The 27,704-nt window shown below is 40.4% G+C and overlaps 1 protein-coding gene across 2 annotated transcripts in view; it reads left to right on the forward strand.

Annotated features, from left to right (window-relative positions):
• ppp3cb.L (protein phosphatase 3, catalytic subunit, beta isozyme L homeolog) overlaps positions 1 to 15,746 on the forward strand; it is a 48,320-nt gene extending 32,574 nt beyond the window's left edge. Inside the window, 10 exon segments of one of the 2 annotated variants that reach the window (NM_001091570.1) lie at positions 686 to 831; positions 2,745 to 2,884; positions 3,631 to 3,708; positions 4,109 to 4,203; positions 5,325 to 5,450; positions 8,116 to 8,193; positions 9,635 to 9,716; positions 10,170 to 10,267; positions 11,311 to 11,340; positions 13,335 to 15,706. In NM_001091570.1, the coding sequence (NP_001085039.1) occupies positions 686 to 831; positions 2,745 to 2,884; positions 3,631 to 3,708; positions 4,109 to 4,203; positions 5,325 to 5,450; positions 8,116 to 8,193; positions 9,635 to 9,716; positions 10,170 to 10,267; positions 11,311 to 11,340; positions 13,335 to 13,495 (1,034 nt within the window). In that variant the 3' untranslated portion in view covers positions 13,496 to 15,706. 2 annotated transcript variants of the gene reach the window in all.
• The last annotated feature ends 11,958 nt before the right edge of the window (positions 15,747 to 27,704 follow it).

A 27,704-nucleotide genomic window follows, 5' to 3' on the forward strand; every position in this document is an offset into this window, starting at 1 on the left:
GGATGTGCATTTCTGCACCTTTCCTTGCATGTATGTGCATTTCTGCACCTTTCCTTGCATGGATGTGCATTTCTGCACCTTTCCTTGCATGGGTGTGTATTTCTGTACCTTTCCTTGCATGTATGTGCATTTCTGTACCTTTCCTTGCATGTGTATGCATTTCTGCACCTTTCCTTGCATGTGTGTGCATTTCTGCACCTTTCCTTGCATGTGTGTGCATTTCTGCGCCTTTCCTTGCATGTGTGTGCATTTCTGCGCCTTTCCTTGCATGTGTGTGCATTTCTGCGCCTTTCCTTGCATGTGTGTGCATTTCTGTACCTTTCCTTGCATGTGTATGCATTTCTGCACCTTTCCTTGCATGTGTGTGCATTTCTGCACCTTTCCTTGCATGTGTCTGCATTTCTGCACCTTTCCTTGCATGTATGTGCATTTCTGTACCTTTCCTTGCATGTATGTGCATTTCTGTACCTTTCCTTGCATGTGTGTGCATTTCTGCACCTTTCCTTGCATGTATGTGCATTTCTGCACCTTTCCTTGCATGTATGTGCATTTCTATACCGTGGCTCCCTCTCATGGTCAGAATATGCCATATACAGTTATTTTCTCATTTCAAATGCTCTCCAGCTATGGGTTGCAAAGAACCTCCTGTTTAAATGCAGTTTTATTTGTTTCTTTTTTTGCTTAGGTAAGATAAAGTATTCGGAGCGTGTGTACGACTCCTGCATGGATGCCTTCGACTGCCTTCCTCTGGCGGCTCTGCTCAATCAGCAGTTTCTCTGTGTGCACGGGGGGCTGTCCCCGGAAATCACCTGCTTAGATGACATTAAGAAGGTAAGTAACTCATATTCTCTACAGCAGGAGTCTCCATACAATGTGAGGACTACTTTTAGTGATGTTGTCCTATTATGATCTACATCCATAAAAACATTGTTCGTATTCTGTTTCATGGAAAATATGACTTAAATATTGATTTATAAATATTGAGTGTATATTGTAAGTGTATATTGCTAAATTTTAGGGATGCACTGATTCCACTATTTGAGATTCAGCCGAATCCCCGAATCCTTCGTGAAAGATTTGGCCAAATACAGAACCGTAACCGTAATTAGGGACAGGAAGGAGAACAATTGGGAAAAAATGTTTTACTTCTTTATTTTGTGATGAAAAGTCAAGTGATTTTCCTTCTCGTCTCTAATTTCCATATGCAAATTTGGATTTGGTTCGGCCAGACACAAGAAATCGGCCGAATCTTGCTAAAATAGGCCGAATACTGGCCGAATCCCGTACCGAATCCTGGATTTGGTGCATCCCTACTAATTTATTAAAATAACACAAGTCAAATAATAGCTGCCATAGAAGCAGATACAGCAAGACTGATTAATAATCGGAATATGCAGACTGCACTGGGTCTGTGGATACAAATCTTTACATGGTTGCCGGTTGCTTTACAGGGAAACAAACAAAGCTGCTCGAGTTCAGGGAAGTACTGTAGGGGCTCCCCCCTGCCATTTGGAAGTATGATTGTTTCCCTGCAGAGCAGTTAGGGACCGTGTGAAGTTTCCTATCTGCAGCTGTCTGAGCAAGTAAAACAGAGGGGGAATTTTACTGCATACATTCAGGTTACATATAAAAACATTACACATTTTTTTATTAAATATATTGGAGATAGTTTTCTTTTTTTTATTATTAAAGAAAGTGAAAATGGGATTTTATTGTTTTGCCTTTAATTCCCCTTTAATGTCTACCAAGGCAGTAATGATGGGATGCAGCTGCTGCACTGACTTCAGGTCAGGTTTTGCTTGTGTAGGCTCCATCCTTTTAATAAATACCCTCTGTGTTTTTCAAATTCATCACACTCCTTGAAATATTCAATAAAAAGTTATAGTTTGAAAAAAAGAATTCATCACACTCTATTATTCTACACGCCTTAGTTTTTTTTGTTGTTTCATTTGGACTAGCAAGCAATCTAGATCAGGGTTTTCCAACTGGCGCCCCCCAGCCTGGACACATTCCTCTATTGTGCCCAAGAGCTCACTGACTTCTTTGTAAAGCCTCCTCTTTTTCTTAACATCTGGCCCCTGGACCTGTAATACGTTGGTTAATCAGACCACTGCATAGATACGGTTGTCATTTAGAAATGATTCCTCCCCTGAAATAATCCAACACAGGCACTACCGCATGCCTGGCATCTTTGCTATAGGGCCATCCTTTCTCCCACACATTTCTATTGAGAATAATAACAACCTGTAGCAAGGTATCATGTCATACTCTGACCCTTCACTACCACTTATTGCAGCCAGATTTCCCCACCAGGCTCTTTCTATAAATCTCTTAACCCCTGTCGAAACCTTATATATGCCACGTTCCACAGCCCTTTCCCTTAGAATTCTTTGCTCAAAGCCCAGACTGAATGCTGGTGGCCAGGTCTCCATGGTGATTAGGAAATATGTGCTGTTGAGGACATGCTGCCTCATAGGAACACTGCTAAATACTGATTTTCTGTTATTTGATGCTGATGAGACATTTATAAGCCTATGCAATCTGCAGGCACTTTGGTACCCCATAGTATCAGCGGGCTGGGTGGGGGCCTGAGCATTCTGAAGCTTCTGTTGTGTTTTGCTATTGCACATGACAGAGGCCATACTGTGGTGGGGGTTTATTAAAACATTATGTATATACATTGTCCTCTCTAGTTCTTTGTAGCTTATTCCTCAGCACCGTCCCATTCTCTTTTGCCTCCTCAGTTAGACAGATTCAAGGAACCCCCTGCCTTTGGCCCCATGTGTGACTTGCTCTGGTCTGATCCAGCAGAGGATTATGGTAGTGAGAAGACGCTGGACCACTTCACCCACAACACTGTGCGTGGGTGCTCCTATTTCTACAGGTAAGGATTATGTTTATTTCTTAAAGGGGAACTATCGTGAAAATTAAAATTTAAAATAAGCTTCCACATACTGAAAGAAGAAACTTTCTAAAAACAATCAATTAAATATTCTGCATTGTTTCTGAAATAATCAAGTTTATCTTCACTATTCCTCTCTCAGCATCTGTTTCTCCTCATTCTTTATGCAGCAGTTGGGTGTCAGATATTCATTGACAGTTAGATACAATATATCTTATAGGGGGGCTCCTTTTGCCTAGAAGATGTATTAGAGCTCACTCTATTAAAATCACCAGACATCATGTCTTTCTACATGCAGGATTAGTGCAAAAGGCAGTTATTTTGTTAGATTTTGTTTGTACTGGAAACAGTTATTTGAGTGAGCTCTAATACATCTTCTAGGCAAAAGGAGCCCCCCTATAAGATATATTGGATGTAACTGTCAATGAATATCTGACTGCTGCATAAAGAGAGAATGAAGAGAAACAGATGCTGAGAGAGGGTGAAGATAAACTTGATTATTTCAGAAATGCCACAGTATGCTGACGCTTATATTACATTTTCATTTTCCCAATAGTTCCCCTTTAACCTCAGATAAGTGGCCTAATCATGACAGTTGATCAAAGGTCTCTAGAAAACCCTGGGTATATGATTATTCTGCATGGGTGCAGCAACCCCCTCCTTCATTGAACATCCCATGTCCAGCAAAGGCTTTAAGGTTATTTACTGTTGCCTCACTTGTGTTTCAGTTACCCTGCCGTCTGTGAGTTCCTGCAGAGCAACAATCTCCTGTCCGTGATCCGGGCACACGAAGCACAGGATGCTGGGTAATCTGCCTACTACTTATGGCTACACAGAGATTGAGATTTCTTACTCACCTAATGCCCCTCCCTCTCCTGCTTCATCTTTCTTACCCTTTACTCCATAGAAATGATAAAGGACTGGAGGTGCTGGTTTATGTACATGCTTCAGTAACACAGAATAACAAAAATACAATATATAGTTATTTGTATCCTGTTGCTTCTCCTGGTTTATGTAGGGCAGAAGTATAAGATCAAAATTCACCTATACAGTATGTATTGCAGACTGCCCTAAGTGATCATAGTAAGAAGTATATATGTATAGCTTTATACAAGCAGACATCATTCATGGCCTGGAGCCTTTCTCCACCCAGCTGTATATATCAGTGCTGATAACTGACAAGTTTTGTTTTCTCTCTGTCCCCAGCTATCGCATGTACCGTAAGAGTCAGACCACTGGCTTTCCTTCTCTCATAACCATCTTTTCTGCACCCAACTACCTGGATGTCTACAACAACAAAGGCAAGAGTGGGAAAGTGACAATGTAGTGTGCGGGGGATTGTCAGTGCAGTGTGTAAGGAAGAGGCAGTTAACACTGACTCCAGCTCTCAGTGCACATGAGAAAGTGCCAAGAGGTTTCTGACAGGCTGCATGATTCCCATTATATCAGTGCCAGGACCAGTTAAATGTATATCTGCTGATGGTGCCTGTACAGTTTATTATGGGGATTCACACTGCAGTGTGTAAAGAAGTAGCTAGAAATGTTGTACATTATGTTTTGTGCTTCTGTACCAGCCCAAGGCAACCACAGCCCTTTAGCAGTAAAGATCTGTGTCTCCAAAGATGCCCCAGTAGCTCCCCATCTTCTTTTCTGCTGATTCACTGCACATGCTCTGTGCTGCTGTCACTTACTGAGCTTAGGGACCCACTCACAATATACAGTACACATAGAATAGAAATGTCACAATATAAGGCTGATTAGTAATTAATACAGATAATTACTACATGGCAGCACAGAAACCAGTGCAATTAGCATCAGAATTTAATAATCAGCAAACCTGTAGCATCAGCTTATATTACAGGGGAAGCTCATTTTCTTCTTGATAATTAGTGACGACCCCTAAGCTCAGCTTCTCAACAGCTGCTCAGAGCCCACTGAGCATGTGAGTGTCACAGACACTTTCCAAGATGGTGACCCCCTGTGACAAGTTTGAAGTCCTGGATCATTGCTGCTATTGACAAGCTGAAACTTTAGGCTGGTGCAATAAGTTCAGTATATAAAATATGCCATTTTTCGCCATATTAATTCTTAGGGTTTAGTTTTTCTTTAACTAAATGTGGGTTATTAGCAGTATGTGAGTAGGATAACGGCACTTGTTACTATTTGAGTGTAAGGTGCCACTGCTGCCTGTGATTGCAGTGATTTGGATGTGCAGTGTAGTGTAACACAACTAATAGTAAAAGTGCCAATCACCTACTCACACACTGTAATCACAATCAGCATTGTCACCCCTCACCCAGCTCATAGTAACAGTGCCAGTGATTACACCGGCTGCCTGATTTCCGTGAGGGCAGTTTTTGTATAAACACAATGGCCTTGCACTTCACTTTTACACTCTTTCTTTTGTGTGTCTTTTATGCAGCCGCAGTGTTGAAGTATGAGAACAACGTGATGAACATCAGGCAGTTTAACTGCTCTCCACACCCCTACTGGCTGCCAAACTTTATGGATGTCTTTACCTGGTCCCTGCCCTTTGTAGGGGAGAAAGGTAAGCAAAAATACATACACATAATCCCAGTGATCCCATGATCCCATTGTCATGTTCCTGAGCAAGCAACTTTTCCTTAAAGGAAAACTATACCTCCAAAATGAACACCAAATGATATCAATTTAAGTGGCATATTAAAGAAACTTGCCAAACTGTAATATATATTTCAGTAAATATTGCCCTTTTACATCTTTTCCCCTGAGCCACCATTTTGTGATGGTCTCTGTGCTGCCTCAGAGATCACCTGACCAGAAATACTGCAGCTCTAACTGTAACAGGAAGACAGAACTCTGTCTGTTAATTGGCTCATGTGATCTAACAAGTGTGGTTTGTTTGTGGGCACCGTGAATCCTATGATTCCAGGGGACGGCCTTTATTTTTTAAAATGGCAATTTTCTATTTATGATTACCCAATGACACATACTACTAAAAAAGTATATTATTATGAAAATGGCTTATTTACATGAAGCAGGGTTTTACACATGAGCTGTTTTATCTTTTTATAGAGACTACATTTTTTGGGGGGGGGTATGGTTTTCCTTTAAAATCTGATTATTGGAGGGACCATGCATAAGTTGGCACAGTTTCTACCTGACATAATTTGCAGTGCTGACATTATTGTAGTACTTATCCATGACTATTGGTGATACTAGTGGGGGGCAGCACTTCATTGATCCCAGCAGAGCCAATCACGTCATTGACCTGCCAGAAGCCGACCTCAGCACTGAATTTTATTGGCACTTTTATGCCCATATCCAAGCATGTTGCATTATGTCAGAGATTATAGTTCGGCAATGCTCCCCAACCTTTTTTACCCATGAGCATTATTCATATGTAAAAAGTTGTGGAGCAACGTAAGCATGATAAAATATATTTCTATGTGGATCAAAATAATTACTGTTAATTGGCTATTGGTATATCCTATGTGGACTGGTAGCCTACAGGAGGCTCTGTTTGGCACTACATATGGTTTTTATGAAACCAAAACTTGCTTCCAAGCCTGGAATTCAAAAATAAGCACCTGCTTATTGGAGCAACATCCAGTGGTTGGAGAGCAACATGTAGCGACTGGTTAGGGATCACTGACCTAGACAGACCACTAGGTTTTGATATTAAATAATCTAAGTAGGGATGAACCGAATCCCCGAATCCTTTGTGAAAGATTCGGCTGAATACCGAACTGAATCTGAATCCTAATTTGCATATGCAAATTAGGGGTGGGAAGGGGGAAAACTTTTTTTACCTCCATGTTTTGTGACAAAAAGTCACACGATTTCCCTCCCGCCCTAATTTGCATATGCCGGGCAGAAGGATTCGAAACCGAATCCGGGACTGTATGAAGAATCAGAGCCTGACATTGCACATTTCATGATCTATTCGCATGGAAACATGCACCGTCATTCTGAATTTGGCAAGGGCTGAGAGCCAGTCGGGCGTTCTTCTGTGAGCAAAGTCTGTTCCTTTCATCTAAACGCAGTGACGCCCCTAGCAATTTAGCCTGTTGATGTGATTCATAACAGAGACATCTGCAAGGAGTTGGTGTGAGCCCAAACCATTTGCAGCTCTGGAACTTGAGAGCGGTACCCACACAGGCCTTTAAGAGTTGGCAGGCGATTGTGCGCGCCTGTTAGCACTTTCCTTGTGTTGCACCTCGTGCACATAGTCGTTTATTCCTAACCACACAGAGCTAATATCATAAAAGCCTTTTGCTTTGTGAGTCAGTGCAAGGTTTTGTAGGAGGAAACATAAAGGAGAAAGCTGAGCACATGGGGCAGTGTATTAAAGGGGTTGTTCACCTTCCAAACACTTTTTTCAACTCAATTGTTTTCAGATTGTTCCGCAGAAATAAAGACTTTTTTCAATTACTTTCCATTATATATTTATTTTACAGTTTTTCCAAAATCTAAGTTTAAAGTTGAATGTTCCTGTGTCTGGTGTTTGAGTCTGGCAGCTCAGTAATTCAGGTGCAGACTCTGAACTGTTACAATTTTGCAACATTGAGTTGATACAGATTCGGGCAGATTCAGATTTAGTCGCCTGGCGACTAATCACCTCTTTTTCGGAGCGACCGAACTGCCTTCCCCCTGCTAAAATGAAAAATTGTCTGCGGCATGGCACTCTCGGCATTTCGATTTCCGTAGTCGCCCGAAGTTTCCTCGTGAGGCAACTTATGGCGTCTTCAGAAATTGAAGCGCCGTGAGTGCATTGCCGCAGACGATTTTTCATTTTAGCAGGGAGAAGGCAGTTTGGGGAGATTGTCACCCCGAAAAAGAGGCGATTAGTCGCCAGGCTATTAGTCGCCACATCAGAGTAGCCTCTTTCTTTCTCCTGACAGTTTTCTTGACTACTTGGTGGTCAGACTGGTCAGTAAATGACCAGCAGGTGGTGCTGTTGTAACAAAATTCATTCATATTAACAGTACATGTATCCTTTAATATCTTGGAATAAAAAGAAAATAAACAATGAATGTAAATGACTAAAGTGCTTAGAATAGCACTCTCATCAATTTTACATTCACTTATTTTAAAGGTTTACTTATCCTTTAATACCACGTTTCACACATGATATCGTTTCTGTTTTGGGGGGAATACTGTGCAGATCAGTTCCGGTTGGTGAAGAAATACAGTACCTAGCATTAATAATGCCTTCTCTCTTCTGTCTCCAGTTACCGAGATGCTTGTGAACATCCTCAGCATATGCTCAGATGACGAGTTGATCACCGATGGGGAAGACCCACTGGAAAGTAAGAACGAGTCTATTTCTGATCCTCTTGTGCCCCCTCCATCACCCTTGTTACCTCTCACTGTCCCTTGCATTCAGCCACCCATTCTATCATTTAGCCAGGCACCGGTTTATTTGAGATGCTCATTCATTAGCCTTATGTGAAGCCTTGCTCATTCGTTTGGCTGCTTTACATAATAAGAGGGAAACTTAGGAAGTGACACAAGAAAGGATTCAAATGAACAAACTCACAAGTTTAGGAAGGATTTCAGGAACAATACAGCAGCTATTTAAGGGTATTACCTGGTCAAATAATGAAGACCAACTGCAGACTGTCACAGAATATCATACTAAATGTTCATTTAAAGGTGAACTACCCTTACAGTCATTCACCTATGTATAAAAATGAAATAGGTGTTTTGGCAGATATTCATTGCTGCACATACCTGAGAAGCTTGACGTCTATGAAAAGCTCTGCTTATATTACATTAAATACAGTGATCAGTCTGCTGAACAGAAAATGTGCTTTAGATTTTGACAGTGTTCCGTGCTTAAGCATTTGACTTGGACGTACAGTATTCTCCCTAATATGTGATTGATTGTTGATATGGTATAACAGAACATGGGCGGTTATGATGGGAAATGTAGTTCTGAAACAGCTTGGGAACAGCAGGTTAGACCCCCTGCCTTGTGCTATCAATAAGCATAAATCTCAGTTGAGTGCATATACAGTGAATAAAGTACCCCCTCTTGTAAAATATAAGGATATTATAAGTTACCGAGGAGTTTCATGACCATATAAAAGGACGAGGCCGAAGGCCGAGTGTTTTTATACAGGTCATGAAACTCGGGTAACTTCTATATCCTCATATTTTGCAACTGGGGGTACTTTATTTATTATAATACACAAGTTTCAGTGAGTCATGTGACAGAAATGACATCACTACTCACCGTTTATAACTGATGACATCAGAACCATTTATAAGGATATAATTTACAAGATATTCATGGCTTTTGTGTATTATAATTGCTTATTATGTATGAGTGATGCATTCCATATTATGTATGAGTGATGCTTTCCGTTCACATTTATTATAATATAGCCAGTGGATGGAATGTGAGCTACTCCGACACTATAAAAACATATGGCTAGATTCCTTTAATTGTGATAACCCTAATATGGGGGGAGTGTTTGTGTATATGTGTGAAGCTGGCCATATACGGGCACGGCAGTTATTCCTATAATAAGCCCCCAAGGGCCAACAATCAGCCTGGTTTGGCCCAGTATGTGAGTGGCCAAATTGACTGAAGTCTTATAAGAACATTAGACTTATTCACAATGGGGCAGGGACTAATTATTCACATAAATAAAGACGTAAAGTCCTGCATTATATGTTACTGCTTTATAAGTAAACGACTAGAATAATACTCAATTTGCTTAACATACATTCTTTCGTCTCTAGGTGGCGCTTCAGTGCGGAAAGAGATCATTCGGAATAAGATCAGAGCCATTGGAAAGATGGCCCGTGTCTTCTCTGTGCTCAGGTTTGGCATCGTTTTCCCCTCATTCCTTTGCCTAAAAATGTTTTTCTCTTGCTTCTAATTAGATGGCCTTTCCCCCTGATCCCATCCAAAGCTCTTTCTTTACAGCTTTTATAACATTTTCCCATATCTCATAGATTGTCAGCTCTTATACACAGGGACAGGGCATTTCAACTCTGTAGTGAAACTCTCATCACACTCACACACACATGTATGTGTATATATATATATATATATATATATATATATATATATATATATATATATATATATATATATATATATATATATATATATATATATATATATATATATATATATATATATAATTGTTCATTATCTAATTTTTATATACTCTTCCCTGTTGTGATTATGCCATTTAAAGCACTGTGTATATTTGTGGTGCTATATAAATACATAGTTACAAATACAAATTTTGTGTTTCTTTCTTCACAGGGAGGAAAGCGAGAGCGTCTTGACTCTAAAAGGGCTGACCCCCACAGGAACACTGCCCCAAGGGGTTCTGGCTGGAGGAAGGCAGACCCTGCAGAGTGGTGAGTAACAACAGCGTTTATTATCTCTTCTGTCTCTCCAAATCACTCATCACTTTGGGACCAAATAGTAGATAGCACAGAATACATCAGATGGCATTGTTTTTGTAAAATGCCACCTGTTTCCCTGTGATCATTGCATAAACCCACTGTAATATGAATCTGCAGAACAGCAGTACCTAGGTAGGAGCTCTAATCAAATACACAGTATATTCGGTAAAATACCGGATGAGCACCATGGCCCAATCAAAGTTTTACATATGCCATAATCTAATCGATAACTAACATATAATTTAATCAATAACCAACAGATAATCTAATCGATAACCAACATATAATCGAATCGATAACCAACATATAATCTAATCGATAACCACCAGATAATCTAATCTATAACCAACATATAATCTAATCAGTAACCAATATATAATCTAATTGATAACCAACATATTTTATTGATAACAATAGATAATATAATCAATAACCAACATATAATCTAATCCATAACCAATAGATAATATAATCTATAACCAATTTATAAATCTAATCGATAACCAACATACGTATAATCTAATCGATAACCAACATATAATCTAATCGATAACTAACATATAATTTAATCAATAACCAACAGATAATCCAATCGATAACCAACATATAATCTAATCATTAACCAACAGATAATCCAATCGATAACCAACAGAAAATCTTATTGATAACCAACATGTAATCTAATCGATAACCTACATATAATCTAATCGATAACCACCAGATAATCTAATCGATAACCAATATATAATCTAATCTATAACCAACAGATAATTTTATCGATAACAACAGATAATATAATCAATAACCAACATACAGTATAATCTAATCGATAACCAATAGATAATCTAATCTATAACCAATATATAAATCTAATCGATAACCAACATATAATCTAATCTATAACCAACACATAATCTAATCGATAACCAACATATCATCTAATCTATGACCATCAGATTTAATATATAACAAAGGTAATTTCTCTCTCCTTGCAGCAACAGAAGAAGCGGCTGAGGCTCAGGAAGGTAAGGGTTTGCATGTTACATGTGTGTTTACACCAGGACACATCTTTGCCTAGGAAGCTTTTCATTCATCCAGCTCATGATATACAGTTTCTAGCAGTGATAGGTGTCAAGCAACTGGACTTGCTGAGCAACGTTGCAAAAGTTTCGAACTCATCGGAGCGGCTTCAGCAAGTGCAGTTGTTTTGTAGTTATCACTGTTAGGGACTACTACCTAATCAGCACTATGTCCGTCCTTCTAATGCTCAACATTTTAGCAAAACCCAAATCACCCAGTAATGGCCTTTGTTAGGGCAGTCTCACAAGGAACAGATGCTGTACGAGTCATACCCAAATGACTAAAAGGCCCAAAACAGCCCCAATAGACTAACATTGTAATTGCCTGGCAATATCAGTATTAGCCCATGGGGCTTATTTGCCCATTTGAGTGGCATTTTTTTTAGAAAATTAAACAGTCGTCTCTGATATTGCCCCTGACTGATGTTGCAGTATAGCAAGGTTACTCTTGCCTCTGGGCCACATACATTGGAGAGCTGGTGTTTTATGTTCCCTTTAAAGGAACAGTTCAGTGTAATAAAACTAGGTAAATAGAAAGGCTGTGCAAAATAAAAAGTGTATCTAATATAGTTAGTCAGCCAAAACTGTAATGTATAAAGACTGGAGTGACTGGATGTCTAACATAATAGCCAGAACACTACTTCCTGCTTTTCAGCTCTATAACTCTGAGTTAGTCAGTGACTTGTAGGGGGGCCACATGGGACATAACTGTTCAGTGAGTTTGTAATTGATCCTCAGCATTCAGCTCAGATTGAAAAGCAACAGATATGACCATGTGCCCCTCCCCTCAAGTCACTGATTGGTTACTACCTAGTAACCAATTAGTGGAAACCAAGAGAGCTGGAAAGCAGGAAGTAGTGTTCTGGCTATTATGTTAGACATCCAGTCACTCCAGCCTTTATACATTACATTTTTGGCTAACTAACTATATTAAAAACTTTTTTTTATTTTGCACAGCCTATCTATTTACCCAGTTTTTATTTTTATACTGAACAAATACTTTAACTGCATTAATTCAGCTGCCAGCTAATTCAGATGACATAGATGCTGACTAAATACCTAAATACCTGACTAAATACCTAAAATGGCACCGTGCCAGTATGTGGGAATAGTTCCATGATCCCTTTATTAAAGGAACAGTGACAGCAAAAATAAAAACGATTTTAAAGTAAATCAGATATAATGTACTGTAAAAGTGGTGTGTTTGCTTCAGAAAGACTACTGTAGTTTATATAAACAAGCTGCTGTGTAGCAATGGGGGCAGCCATTCAAACTGAAAAAGGAGAAAAGGCACAGGTTACATAGCAGATAACAGATAAGCTGTGTAATAGAATACAATGATATTCTGCATTATCTGCTGTGTATCCTGTGCTTGAATGGCTGCCCCCATTGCTACACAGCAGCTTGTTTATATAAACTATAGTAGTGTTTCTTAAGCAAACACATCAGTTTTACCAGTTCATAGCAACACTACATTATATTTTAATTATATTTTAATTACCTTAAAATACTTTTAGTCAGTCGGCAGCTTATTGGTCCTTGCTTCCCTCCCAAATGACGGCCTGGCCACATCCATTAGTTTGACATGTTAGCAAGTGTTTGCTGTAGCACCCATACACTATTATTAGCACTAGTCATGGGCAGATAATAAAGTGAGCTGGTATTACTCACCATTAGAGTAAACTCTCTGTTTTGGAACATGCACTGAAATTGCCTCATGAATTGCCTCTCTCATTCCAACATCAGACTGCCGCATTCTCTTTCTCATCCATTTGTTCTGCTTTTCTCTTCGCTCTCATGTCCTACTTTGCCTTTCTTTCCCCTGCTGCTTCTGTATATTACCTTTATGTGCCCTTGTGGCACCCGTATCCTTTTATAACCTTATCGTCCCTTTATCTTTCATCCCCCCATGTTTCTTCTCTTCTCCCCTTCTCACGCAGAAGTCCGAGGCTTCTCTCCCCAGCACAAAATCCAGAGCTTTGAAGAAGCCCGAGGGTTAGACCGCATTAATGAACGCATGCCCCCACGTCGTTCCACTTCCCCCTTGGACCCCAACCTCAATTCCACTGAGAAGAACAGCACCAACAGGAGCTCGCAGTGACACAGCATCTGCAGCTCACTATCCCCCTCCGACCTCCGCAAAAGCTGCGTGTGTGAGGGCAGGACTCTCATAACCAGGCTGACAGATACAGGGCACATACAGGGATAGCTACACTTACAGCTCCATGTGTAATTACAGGCCAGAGATACGGGGACCTGTACACACAGTCTACACAATACAGATACAAAACACACACACACACAAGCCTCCAGACACAATAGTTACACAAAGCAGTAGTGACGTGTACATTCATACCATTCCAAACATGCTTGTGCAGATCAGTGCAAACACACCTGAGCACACAAACACACACACACTAATTGAGAGCGTCACACAAACATAGATACTGTTCCAACAGCCTGTCCTGCAGTTTGTATTCTCTTTGTAAATGTCATTTTGCGTTCTATATATATATTTATACATGTGTAATATAAAGACCCTGTTTTTTAACGTAGGGTTTGTCTAGCGACCAACTGCAATGCTGTACTTTAGTAGCGAGCCTCCCGTTGCCACAGTGCAGAGCCTCCTGAGAGTCACGCTGGCACCCGGCTGCGCTTATAAACACCCTTCCACCCTCACATACAGGCTGATATATAAGAGCTGCGCTGCATTCCTCTCCTAGATCTTCAGCCTCATCTCTTGGGGCATGATGGGAGTTAACAGTTTAGCCAGAACGCCAAAAGTGACAGTCCTGCTCGGATACTTTCAGCTTCTGAACACCCGGCCCAGAACATGCATTGCTGCAGTTCTTCATGCACAGTTCTCTTTCACCAGAGACACGTGTGCAGAATGAAAGGGGAATGTATAGTGCTGGAATTAGGGGGGAAAAAATAAGCAAAGCAACCATACGTGCAAATGCCAATGCCGTATTCCTGCAAAGAGTTCATCTATGAACTGCCAATGGGCAATTAAACTTGAAATATCCAACGAATTCTTCGTATTATAGGAATTCTATCATGGTGAGTATTAATGCTAACGTAGCCCCATCTATTTGCTCACATCATGGTTTACTCCATCAGTGCATTTCAGCCGGCAGGGAACAAAACCATCTCTTTTGCCTTTGATGGACTTTTATGGGAACCACTTGAACCCCACTAGTACAAGTAGTTAGTTCTCGAATGAGTGTTCTTAGGTTGAGAAGAAATAGTTCAGGAGAGTCAGGTGGTTCGTAATGGCAGGGTTGGTATTGGCCGCCGGCAGAGATAATGCTCCGTGTGATATCAGCCTTATAGTGAAGGGGCCACAAATGTCAAAATATCTTGGTACAAATCATTTAATTGGATAACTGAGGAGCACAGCGCATCGTCTGGGGCTCTACATATGATTTAAGTGCATTAGGGCATGCTGTATTAAATGATGCATGCGTCTCATTAGAATAGTTAGAAGAACCCATTTTGCAATGTTGCTCTAATGCTGCCTTGTACATTGCTAGTGCTTAATACACAAGAGTGCTGCTCACCATGATTGTGCGGCACATAGTCCTGCCCAGCAGGCGGCTCTGCACTGCAAATTCCAGCGCAAACAGAGTCGCTGTGGAACCCAGAATCCTCTGCAGAGGTGGGTTCTGCACGCAAAGGGCGCTCTGCGGGAGGTGGCTCTGCACACAGTGTTTTGCAGCACATTGGTGACTTCTGTTTTACTGAAGAATGGAAATGGAAGAAATCGTTTTAAATCCTTTCTTTATGGCACCTTGCATTTCCCATCCCTATCTGTGCCCAGACAAGACCCTTTGTTGTATAAGGGTGACATTCTTTTGGGGTTTCAGAAATCTTTGTGCAAGCAGGGCTTGACGTCTCACTAAGCACGCCATTGCTGGGTCACCCTCAGGAATCTTCAAATCACACTGGGGTGGTGTCTATGCTGCTTGGTTAAAATAAATCACTCCAGTATGGGGTTACCTCCTCGCAATTGCATCTTTAGGGCACCATTTGCGCGCCAAAAGCAGTTCAGTTACTCTTACATCAGGCGATGCTGAACCAGTGGTTCTCTGTATGGAGTAATAGCACAAGTATTAATCTTTTCACTGCCTCACACTTCTCTAGTGCAAAGCCTACTGTATCTTTAACAGCCCAGACAAGGCGAGGGGTAGAGATGCGACCTTCTTCCCACCCACCACCCTGTTCATGGAAATTATTTTATGAGTTGTCATATTAAAAATGGTTGAAAACATATATTTGATGATTCTCCCCCCCCCCCAACCCCCCAAAAAAATAGAGAGCAAAATTGTTAAGAATAAAGAGCAAAATGGTAACCTAGCTGTCAGCTGTGTTTTATTCCTTGTATGAAAGTTTGGGGGACGTTATCCTAATGCTGTGGAGTGTGCAGTAAGTATGTTTGCTCTGTATACGGTTGTTGTGCATTGTGCTAGTGCTATGTATCATGCTTGCCATGGATTCTGGGAAGATGCTTGTTCTGAATTCGAGGAGGGTGCTTGGTCTGGATCGTAGAAAGGTGATTGGTCCGGATCGTAGAAATGTCCTTGGTCTGGATCGTAGAAAGGTGCTTGGCCTGGAAAAGGTTGATGTGCAAGTGCTATAAATGATGCAGTATGGATTGGTGGATAGATGCTTGGTCTGGATTATAAGAGGGTACTTTGCCTGGTTGCTCGATGGATGCTTGCCATGGATTCTGGGAAGGTGCTTGGTCTGAATTCTAGGAGGGTGTTTGGTCTGAAGGTGCTTTGCCTGGATAAGCTTTGTGTGCATTGTGCAAGTGCTATGAATTATGCAGTATGGATTCTAGGAGGGTGCTTGGTCAATATTCTAGTAGGGTGCATGATTTAGATTCTATGAGGCTTGGATAAGGTTGGTGTGCAAGTGCTATGACTTATGCAGTATGGATTCTAGGAGGGTGCATGATTGCATGATTTAGATTCTAGGATGGTGCTTGGTAAAGTTGGTGCACATTGTGCAAGTGCTGACTATCTTGCGTATGGATTCTAGGAAGGTGCTTGGCCTGCATAAAGTCGCTGTGCATTGTTCAAGTGTTGAAGCTGAAGACCGTGAGTTTCCAGAATGTAACAACTTCCATTCTATAGGCACCATAATAAGAAAGCAGCTTTCACCTGCAAAAAAAGCTTGGTTTTATTAGGAATAGATATTTGTGAAAAGCTTAGTGCAAGGGCAGGAAGGTCCATTCATGATACACTTTCATCTAGCTCTTCCTGTATCACTTCTGCACCTTGCACTCAATGAAATATCCATGGCAAGGTGCAGAGTACAGCAATGACAGCCCAGTATTTAACTCTTAGACGGACAGTACAATGCTCTCTATCACCTTGCATTCAACCTTCTGCGTACAGAGACAGGCGCAACCCTTTGTCCTCTATTCTGATAGCAAAAAAGAGAGGCACCTCTTGGCACCAAGAGCAAATCTGCATTGGGGCAAAGTGCAAAAAGCCCTGGGCCTGTCTTCCTATGGTTGCACTTTACACTTTTTTTTTGTAAAGTAGACCTATTGCGTTTCTGTTTTTCATGGCTAAATCCAACAAGGGCACTCTCTGGCCGAAGGAAACTTCATTCAGAAGGTACTGGATATACAGTATATATTATATCCCCCATTTTTCTGGATATCACGACTATCCAGTACAGTGTGTGTGTGTTGGATGAAGGAAACCAGCCCATAGCTTAAGCAAATATTGAGAAGATTGAGTCAAGGGAGCACAAAAGGATCAGAGAGAATGAGAAACATACAACAATTGGCACACTAGGCTTTTGCTATTGCAACAGCAAAACAGCCATCAAATCACCCCTATCTTCCAGGCACCACTTATAATGTTATTAAGTGAAATCTGATGAGCTCATCTGAGGCTTGTCCCAACAAAACAGAGGATTAGGTGCAGTAAATTAGGACTGATAAGCTGTGCTTGCCCGTACTCCATTACTTCTAGCCTTTATAACGTGAAAATTCTCAGTGCACAAAGGCTTTGGGGTGGCCGTCTACAGAAATGGCTAAACATAACAGCTGAAAACATTCCATCCATACAAACCTCTCAGTGTATATATAAAGTTTCACATTACTGAAGAAAAAGAGAAACCTGATTATTTCTTTTCGGTGTTCTGCTCCAGTATAGAAGTGGATTTAGCCAGGATTAGAAGTAGTTACATCTTTTTCTGCGCAGGTTCTCCAGATGCCTCCATTAGTTATGGAGCCTGGTGCTGCCTCTGCAGACAATAGAAAAAGAAACCTTTACATTATCTCACTAGTACATGTGTCTTTTCTGTTTATTTGATATACATATGGTGGGAGTTACCCTTCACTCTCTACCCCCCTGTAATGTTTAGTCACATAGTACTTTGCTCAGGCACTGGCTTATAAAAATCCCAGTAAACATGGAACTATGAAGATTTCTCCTTGGTTGGCCTACGGTGTGACTGGAAGAAAAATATATTAAAATGTAAAACACAGAACTTGAGTAGAAACAAATTCTGTAAAAAAATATCTCACCAAACTTGTAACATGGTCCAGGTGCACCAGCTTCTAACCCTCAGCAAAGGGTGCCTAATAATCATGTACTTCAACCACAAGAAAAACAGGAGTCAGACAAACCACGGAGGTCACTACAAAAATACAATAAAAACAAAAAAAACTTTATTTATATAACATCTGTTTCCTAGAAAGAGTGAAGTGAACCGCGAGTGGCTTGCAAGTAACATGTTGCCCACCAACCCCTTGGATGTTGCTCCCAGTGGTCTCAAAGCAGGTGCTTATTTTTGAATTCCTGGTTTGTAGGCAGGTTTTGGTTGTATAAAAGCAGATGTACTGCCAAACAGAAGGCTGCAAGTCTCATTGGGTCTACTATTAGCCAATCACAGCCCTTTTTGATGCTCCCCAACTCTTTTTACATTTGAATGTAGCTCACGGGTAAAAAAAGGTTGGGGACTCCTGTTGTAGATAGCGGCAATAGAGATGTTGTTCAAGCAGTTTTTTTAGTGTCCTCCGTTTTTTTTTGAGTGCATAAAGTGTGAATACCCCAAGCCCCATTCTACACACTGTAGCAAATTGGATTATATAAATAATGGGCACCATCACAAGTGTAGAATTTGTTGTCTCCTCAATGGAGGAAGACCTGGGACAATACACTTAAATGTAGCAACTAATTCCAAGGTGTTGTTGTTGCCCTTTTGTTAGAAAGAGTATAGACTCATGGAAGGAGAAGTAGAGTTTTGGTCTCCAGTATACAAGAAGTATATTATGGAACTGAAAAGTGAGAGTTCAACTAAGGCAAAAAGATTAAAGCAAGATGTCCTCTATGATGATAAGTTGGCCAGCAGGCATGAGTTACATTTTAGAAATATATTCAATGGGATTACTAGAGGCTTGATGGACATGAATGTAGAGATGGAATAATAAACCTAATCTGTCTGATTTTCAATGCTGTATTCACTTCTCTATCTGTGGCTCTTCTACTGATGTCCCTGCTGAACACTACTGGATGCACCAACCCATTCAGGGAAGTCATCACTACAACCAATAAATGTCATGTGTGCTGCTAATAGAGTGTTTATTTTCACCATTCTTTGAAATATGTGCACATTTATGAGAAGCTGCTTGTCAAACACTTGTCCAAGGACAATGTGAATCCACGGACGAAACTGGTGAATGAGCTTCTGCCCCTTCAAAAGGCAGGACTATATTTAGACTGCCAGTCTCTGTTGCTAAATACACATACTTATATAGGTACTTCATGAATACTCATGCCTTGCCTAATCCCTTGCTACAGCCGTTTCTGGCATCTGCATCTTGTGCAACAACGGCATGGGTGAAGCAATGGATTTCTTTTGTTAACGTGGAACAGGTATGCCGTGACTAACCAAGCGTGACCTTTTATCTCATTAGCATTGGCAAGAGAGGGAACGGCACTGGAAAAGCCATTTCCTGGTTAATATGGAAATGTGACACTGGGATTAGTTGGAAGGCAGTGGCATAATTCCAGCTTTAATTTATGGAAGATAAAAAGTGATGGCTTAATGGATCCAGGCATGAGGATACTGCTAATCACCTTGCAGATCCAATATATGAGAAATTGTGTAGCTGTCCGATCCATGATCCTTTCTACAAGAACAAAGAATTTGTCCTGTAGTCGAATAGTGGCCACTTTTTTGCGGGAACTCCCTCTTCTTCAGAACCTGTACCTTCAGATAGCTAAAGAATTTGTTCTTGTGCCACTTAAGGTGGCCATAGACGTTACAATTATGATCTTTCCAAGAAAGATCTCTGTTTCAATACACACGTGTAGAGCTGAATCGTCCGATGCCCAATTAACAAGTCGACCGATAACCAAGATTTCTGCCGATATTGGTCGGCTCGTCTCACGCACCGAATATTGTACTAAATTTTATTTATGCAATATTATCGGTGCCTCTATGGTCACCTTTAGTATATATGGCACTCACTGTGAGCTGCAAGGGTTTCATTGGAGCCTTACTGAATCCCCACTAGTCCCTACATGTTTTTAGGCTACATCAGATAATGGCGTTCTTGATAGTTCGATGCTTCTTACTTTGTGGCAACAGTTTGGGGAAGGTTCTTTCCTGCTTCACCAGGATAATGCCACTATGAACAAGCAAGGTCCATACAGATGTTGGTTGGAGGTGACAGGAGTAGAAGAACTTAATGACCTGCACAGAGCCTTGTCCTCAACCCAAATTAGGCAAATCGGATCGAAGGCTGAAAGCCCAGCCTGATCCCCTAATATCAGTGAAAGCAAATCCCAACATCAATGTTCCAACATCTAATGGAAACCCTTCCAGAAGAGCAGAAGCTGTTTTAGCTGCATAGGGAGAGTCAACTCCACATTAATGTCTTTAGTTTAGGAATGAGATATTGGACAGGAAGGTGCCTTTACTAATACAGAGTTCATTCGCTGTATAAAATGTATACACCATTATACAATGACTTGTTGGTCACATTTCTTTGCTTTCTTGAGGCTGTCTTTTTAATAAATATAGAAAGGCCCTGCAGGTACCCCTGAATGTCTTAAAATGTAGGAATTATGGTGATAAAACAATGCCGTAGTTATTACGTTGGGGGTCGGTTAGTTGTGAGACCACCAGTTTGAGGTTAGAGGGCCGTTTTTTGTCAAAATGATGATGTTATACAAAGAAAAGTCATTAAACACTAGTTCTCTATCAAATCTGCATGTTTTAAGTCCCAATTTGTGCGCTAGCCTTCTGTCTCTGTAGGAGGGTGCGTTTGCAATGGTATCCAAATATGAATAAACACAATAAAGGACAGGACTTTGGTGTTTGTTGCCAGGTAACTAAAATAAATATGAAATTCCTGTAGGCAAGAAATGTGTGTGTGTTAAACAATGAACAGAAAGCCCTAAAGTACACATGTCACACCTAGAGAAGGCCCGACCTTTCACTGGAAATACCCGATTGGCGAAGATAATAATTAGATTCCACTCACGTCCCATACAAAACATAACCCTCACCATTCACTCATTATAATAATTCCATTGCTGTTAAGTTGAGTCAAGTAGATCTTCTAACATTGTTTTCTTGCTCTGCTTCAACCACCCCTTCTTATCAACCCCTCCTCTCAATGCTACAGGTGTGTATATGTGTGTATTTGAAATGTATCTTGCTATAACTCCCATGGGACTACATCAGAGCGATGCCCAGATTGGGCATGGACTGACTCTAGAGTTTTGGCTAAGGTGGACAGGGGTGTAAATGCCTGAAGGCCAGTTAGGGCAAAATGTTGGGGGGAAATAAGATTCTGGAGTATCCTGGATGCCAAGCCTGAATGTTAGGGGGCACTTTCCTGAACCTTAAAGGGGACTTTGGGACTCAAAGTCCTAAAACCCACTGCTATGTGGTGTAATTGTCTATAAAATCCCGGCCACGGGATGATGAATCATATAAGAGTATTGCCTAACCACAGGCAAGAAGGAAGAAGAAGACACAGTCATGACTCCCAAGAAGAACACTTCTCCATTCAAGCTATATCTATGACTGCCTTTTTCAGTAGGACGTTTCCCAACCTCACTCTACTATTTATATACCCAATATTGCACTTCAGTTTCAAGCACAAAGTATAATATTTTGAGAGTACTGCCCATCAGCTGAGCTTCAGCCTCAGACATTCCATGTGTGGCTCAGTGTTGGCTTATCTGTCACTCTCCTGGGCCCCAAAGAACCGTTATAAAGTAGCTAAAATATCACTGATGCTAAATCTTCACTGATTTGCCTATTTTTTTTCTTACTTCAGATAACCTACAATTCGATTTGAAATATTTTATTTGCTTTTCACAATAAACCATAAAAATCAATATGATAACAAATAGTATGCAGAATAAGAAGATTAATACAATGACATATTATACAGAATGTATAACTTACAATGAAGTAATATGTAAAAATAAAATAGAAACTAACAAGAACTAACTATCACTAACTAAGCCAGTGGACGCATAGACATTCTTAAAAGAAGAAAGAAAAAGCCCATTGTCTTGGGAATGCCAGATACCCCCCCCATGAACATTTTACAATTGAAGAAACGGAGATATTTGACTTCTGGTATTTGAGTCACAGAACTCAAAGTAAGGAGACCATATAGAAATCTGACATGGGGCTAGACATTTTGTCAATTTCCCAGCTGCCCCTGGTCATGTGACTTGTGCCTGCACTTTAGGAGAGAAATGCTTTCTGGAAGGCTGCTGTTTTTCCTTCTCAATGTAACTGAATGTGTCTTAGTGGGACATGGGTTTTTACTATTGAGTGCTGTTCTTAAGCTGGCCATAGACGCAAAGATCTGATCGTACAAATCGAGGATTCGTACGATTTTCGGACCGTGTGTGGAGAGTCCCGACATTTTTCGTCCGGCGGAGATCGGTCGTTTGGTCGATCGGACAGGTTAGAAAATTTGTCGGCTGCCGATAATATCTCTGCGTGTATTGCCGATCGTACGATTTTCAGTGGGAGACTGTCACCAGCTTTGGTTGGACATAGATATCGTACGATTGCTGTCAGGGGCAGAACATCGGCTGATCTGTTCTTTAACTAATCTGACTGGTAAGACTTTGATCTGAATGGTTAGTGGCGGGTCGGGAGATGGGAAAGTCCAATCGTACGATGATTCGTACGATCGGATCTTTGCATCTATGGCCAGCTTTATATCTACCAGGCAGCTGTTATCTTGTGTTAGGGAGCTGCTATCTGGTTACCTTCCCATTGTTCTTTTGTTAGGCTGCTGGGGGGGAAAAGGGAGGGGGGGATATCACTCTAACTTGCAGTACAGCAGTAAAGAGTGATTAAAGTTTATCAGAGCACAAGTCACATGACTTGGGGCAGCTGGGAAATTGACAATATGTCTAGCCCCATGTCAGATTTCAAAATTGAATATAAAAAAATCTGTTTGCTCTTTTGAGAAATGGATTTCAGTGCAGAATTCTGCTGGAGCAGCATTATTAACTGATTCATTTTGAGACATTTTTTTTTTCCCATGACAGTATCCCTTTAAATTAACCTTTAAATTTTTTCTGTTCCTTTAACCCAGTATAGTCACTGTCATTAGGTTGGTGTCTCCAGTCACCCCAGTCTGATTTACCATATTCTCTTGGGATTGGGCTTAAGGTCAGTTCCTTATCCAAGGTCTAATAGAAGATATAAATGTTATCATGACACTTAAAAGTAGTCAAGGCTGATTTCTGTACACACATTCATAGAGATCTGTTTCTTCTTATTCTCCCATCCTGATTGCTAGACTTGGCACTTATAATAAACTCTAAAACCCAGATAATAAACCCTTTAGGCTTTAGGCTACCCTAATCACCCATGTATCCCTTTAACAACACAGAAATGAAGATATCAAACAGACTGTAATAAATGGGCAGCGTTCCATTTCCTGCCGCACCCCAGTTATCAGGCACTGACTCAGTACTGTAAATACTGAAAACTTGCCGTAGGGTAGAGATAAATAACACTGTTATACAGGGGCCATAATAAACTGCACTTCCTTTTACCAAACAGGGTTAGAGAAAGATAACAGTTTGCAACTTGTTACAGATTTGACTCATTATTTTTTTCCTAAGAAGGTCATGGCAATGACATGACTTGGACTATAGGATCTCCGTAAAGTCTATGGGGTAAATTTATCAAAGAGTGAAATTCCGCCACGAGAGTGAAATTTCGCAGCTCTCAATTCATTTCTATGGGATTTTGAAAGGCATATTTATCAATGGGTGAAAGTTCACCCTTTGATAAATACGCCTATAAAAATCCAATAGAAATGAATGGAGAGTGGCGGAATTTCACTCTAGTGGTGGAACTTCACTATTAACTTTACTCTTTGATAAATATACCCCTATGTGCGTTGGAAGGACATGGGGGGTACTGGATTATTGCCCTTTGAGACTTGCTACCAATCTGTTCATCAGCCTACTGGCCAGTAGTTCAGCCAGTAGTTCTAAGAATCTCAAGGAGAACCCAAATCTTACTCTAAATCACCACTAAGTTGAGCTTTCAGGTGTAGGTAGGAGATCAAATAGCCATTCACTCCATATCTTCCCAAGACCCCGTGACACTGCTCCAAACCATAGTTCCCGTTTGGGAACTATTGAGTCTATCCCTCCAGTTCTCTATAGGCAATTTTATATCAACTCAGACTTAAAGGAATTGTTCAGTATAAAAATAAAAACTGGGTAAATAGATAGGCTGTGCAAAATAAGAAATGTTTCTAATATAGTTAGTTAGCCAAAAATGTAATGTATAAAGGCTGGAGTGACTGGATGTGTAACATAATAGCCAGAACACTACTTCCTGCTTTGCAGTTCTCTTGGTTTCTACTGATTGGTTACCAGGCAGTAACCAATCAGAGACTTGAGGGGGGCACATGGTCATATCTGTTGTGTTTGAATCTGAGCTGAATGCTGAGGATCAATTACAAACTCACTGAACAGATATGTACCATGTGGTCCCCTTTAAGTCGCTGACTAACTCATAGTTATAGAGCTGAAAAGCAGGAAGTAGTGTTCTGGCTATTATGTTACACATCCAGTCACTCCAGCCTTTATACATTACATTTTTGCCTAAATAACTATATTAGAAACATTTTTTATTTTGCACAGCCTATCTATTTAGCCAGTTTTTATTTTTACACTGAACTGTTTCTTTAATAAGTCGCCCCTGGATACATATACAGTATCTAAAAGAAACAGATAACCAGGCTAGTATCTGTAGTAGTTCAGCAGTTAACCGATTGCAATTAAATAGTTCTCCTTTATTAAAGCTGGCCATACGTAGGATGACTTCGCAGATATCTCCCCGATATCGGGCTGATCCAACGATTGGATCACAATGAGAAGAATACGGGCGGTTGGATCGAGGGTCGCATCAACAAACAGACGTGGTCCTCCATCCAACTTGATTTTTAAACCTGCCTGATTGACATCTGGACAACTTTCGGGCAGATCGATCAGGGAAGCCGGTCGGAGGGCTCCATACACTGCCCAATAAGCTGCTGACTTAATCTGTCTTCAGTTTATATCTGCCTGTGTATGGGGAGCTTTATGCATGAACATTTTCCCAGTTCCCATAGTAACAGGTATTTGCTCTCATTGTTTCAACTGCTCTAGATGTACCAAAGCTAACGGCTGATTGGCTGCTGTGGGTTACTGCACTTATTTTAGTAAATAAGCCTCTAATGTGATGTGGAGCCATTAAAGGGTCCTCCACTGTCCAGTATAAATTCATTACATGTTCAATGGTTTTCAAGTTATTCGTAAATGTAATCACTGATGTAAGCAGTGTTTTATTAACCCTTTCATCCTCCCTGACTCTGAAAGGAGGCAGTTCTCCTCCATGTTTCTTAATCAGTTGGCTTGCAACGTTGCTTCAGGAGTCAGAGCCAGCAGTGCAGAGCATGCAAACCGCTAGACAAATGATCCTTTCAATAGTAATTACATTTCACTGAAATAGCTAAAAATGTATAATGAATGGGGCCTTTAGGGGATTTCTGCTTCATTCCTTCAGAGCCCTGTGTAGTGAACTAATATTAATGGGACAAAGTGCACCATGTGCATGAAGCTTCGTACTGGATAGGCTGTCTGCTTGGGGAATTAAATGCTTTGAGTTATCTTTTAGAATGATACAGAGAGTGATATTCTAAAACAATTTGCAATTTGTTTTAATTTTTTATTATTTGTGGTTTTTGAGTTATTTAGCTTTTTATTCAGCAGCTCTCCAGTTAGCGATTTCAGCTATCTGGTTGCTAGGGTCCAAATTACCCTAGCAACCATGCATTGATTTAAATAAGACACTGGAGTATGAATAGGAGAGGCCTGAATAGAAAGATGAGTAATAAAAAGCAACAATAACAATACATTTTGTAGCCTTACAGAGCACTTGTTTTATAAAGAGACAGTACTTCGATTTTCGAATGGTCGAATTTTCAATTCGAATCTAATTTTGGCCTATTCGATGGTCAAGTACTCAAAAATTACTAATTATTTCCTTCTCTTTTAAAGGAACAGTAACATCAAAAAGTGAAAGTGCTCTGCACTGGTAGAACTGGTGCGTTTGCTTCAGAAACACTACTATAGTTTATATAAATAAGCTGCTGTGTAGCAATGGGGGCAGCCATTCAAAGGAGAAAAGGCTCAGGTTACACAGTAGATAAGCTCTGTAGAACATAATGGTGTTATCTGTTATCCACTATTTAACCTGTGACATATAGACTTTTTCAATTTCCACCATTGCTACTCAGCAGCTTGTTTATATGAACTATAGTAGTGTTTCTGAAGCATTACACAAATGCAGGGCAACACTACATGATATTTTCATTACTTTAAAACACTTTTATTTTTTGATGTTACTGTTCCTTTAAGGTAGTTGATCAGTAGGACAGCTCTGATGTGTATGGAGAGGTCTGTGCTGCAGACTTTTCCCATTACAGTCACAGGCTCAGATAAAGGGGTGGCACGGGGACAAAGCGGATCATATTTCCATCTGACTTGCCGCATGGGCTTCCAAAGGGAATAAAAATATTGATTAAGAAATGAGCCTCCGTCCCGTGGGGAGTATGTGGGTGGTAGAGTACAATCTGGGCGCAGCCAGGGGTTCCTCCCATTAGAAAAAGCAATGGCACTTGGGGCTGGTATTCTGAGAAACATCAAAATAGATTTATTAGAAGAAATGCCAAAGCGCTGGTGCTGACGGAGCAAATCTGCAGCTTGAATATTTCCAACTTTTGTCTTTCCCAAAGCGCCTTCCAGAACCCAAAACCACCACTTCACATTCCACTGAGGAACACAGTGATCAGCTCATGCCAGACTCCCAGCAGCTGCACAAACGCCCAACACACTCACCACTTCCACATATCCTCGGCCAAACCGCCCTGCTTCAGACATTCCTATATAACTCTACTGTCACAGGATGATGGGAGTTGTAGTTCAACCACAGCCCTCGCTTAGCCCTTGTTGGGGTAAAATAGGGCTTATGCTGCAAGTTATTCTGCTTTGCCTTAGTCATTATCCTTATGGCTTAATCATTTTTATGTGTTATATTTAATACTGTCATGGGAAGACAATTAAATAAAAAAGGGGATTATAGTTAAAGGGGTGGTTCACCATTGAGGTCACTTTTAGTAAGTTATAGAATGGCTAATTCTAAACCACTTTTCAATTGGTCTTCATCTTTTATTTTTTTAAAGTTCTTTTTATTATTTGTCTTCTTCTGACTCTTTACAGTTATCAAATGGGGGGGTCACTCTGAGACCCCATTTAAAAAACAAATGCTCTGTAAGGCTAAAGATGTATTGTTATTGATATATTATATATATTATATTCAGGCCTCTCCTATTCATATTTCAGTCTCTTAGTCAATCACTGCACGGTTGCTAGGGGAATTTAGACCCTAGAAACTGGACTGCTGAAAATGCAGACTGAAGAGCTGTGGAATAAAAATAACTCAAAAATAATAAAAGATGAAAAACAATCCAAATCGTCTTAGAACTATACTCTTTACATCATGTTAACTCAAAGGTGAATAAACCTCTTTACAATAGTTTACCTTAGTATGACAAAGTATGACAATTTTCAGTTGGTCTTTATTTTTTGTGGAGTGTTTGAAACAAGTTTTTTTTATTCTGTCGCTCTTTTTTTGGAATTGAAACTGCCATCTGGTTGCTATGGCTTACTTTGCCTAGTAACCAGACGTTAGTTTGGAAGTCAGAATAGGAAAAGAACAGAGAAAGATAAATTAGA

This window comes from Xenopus laevis, chromosome 3L, assembly GCF_017654675.1.
Source record: "Xenopus laevis strain J_2021 chromosome 3L, Xenopus_laevis_v10.1, whole genome shotgun sequence".
Lineage (NCBI taxonomy): Eukaryota > Metazoa > Chordata > Amphibia > Anura > Pipidae > Xenopus > Xenopus laevis.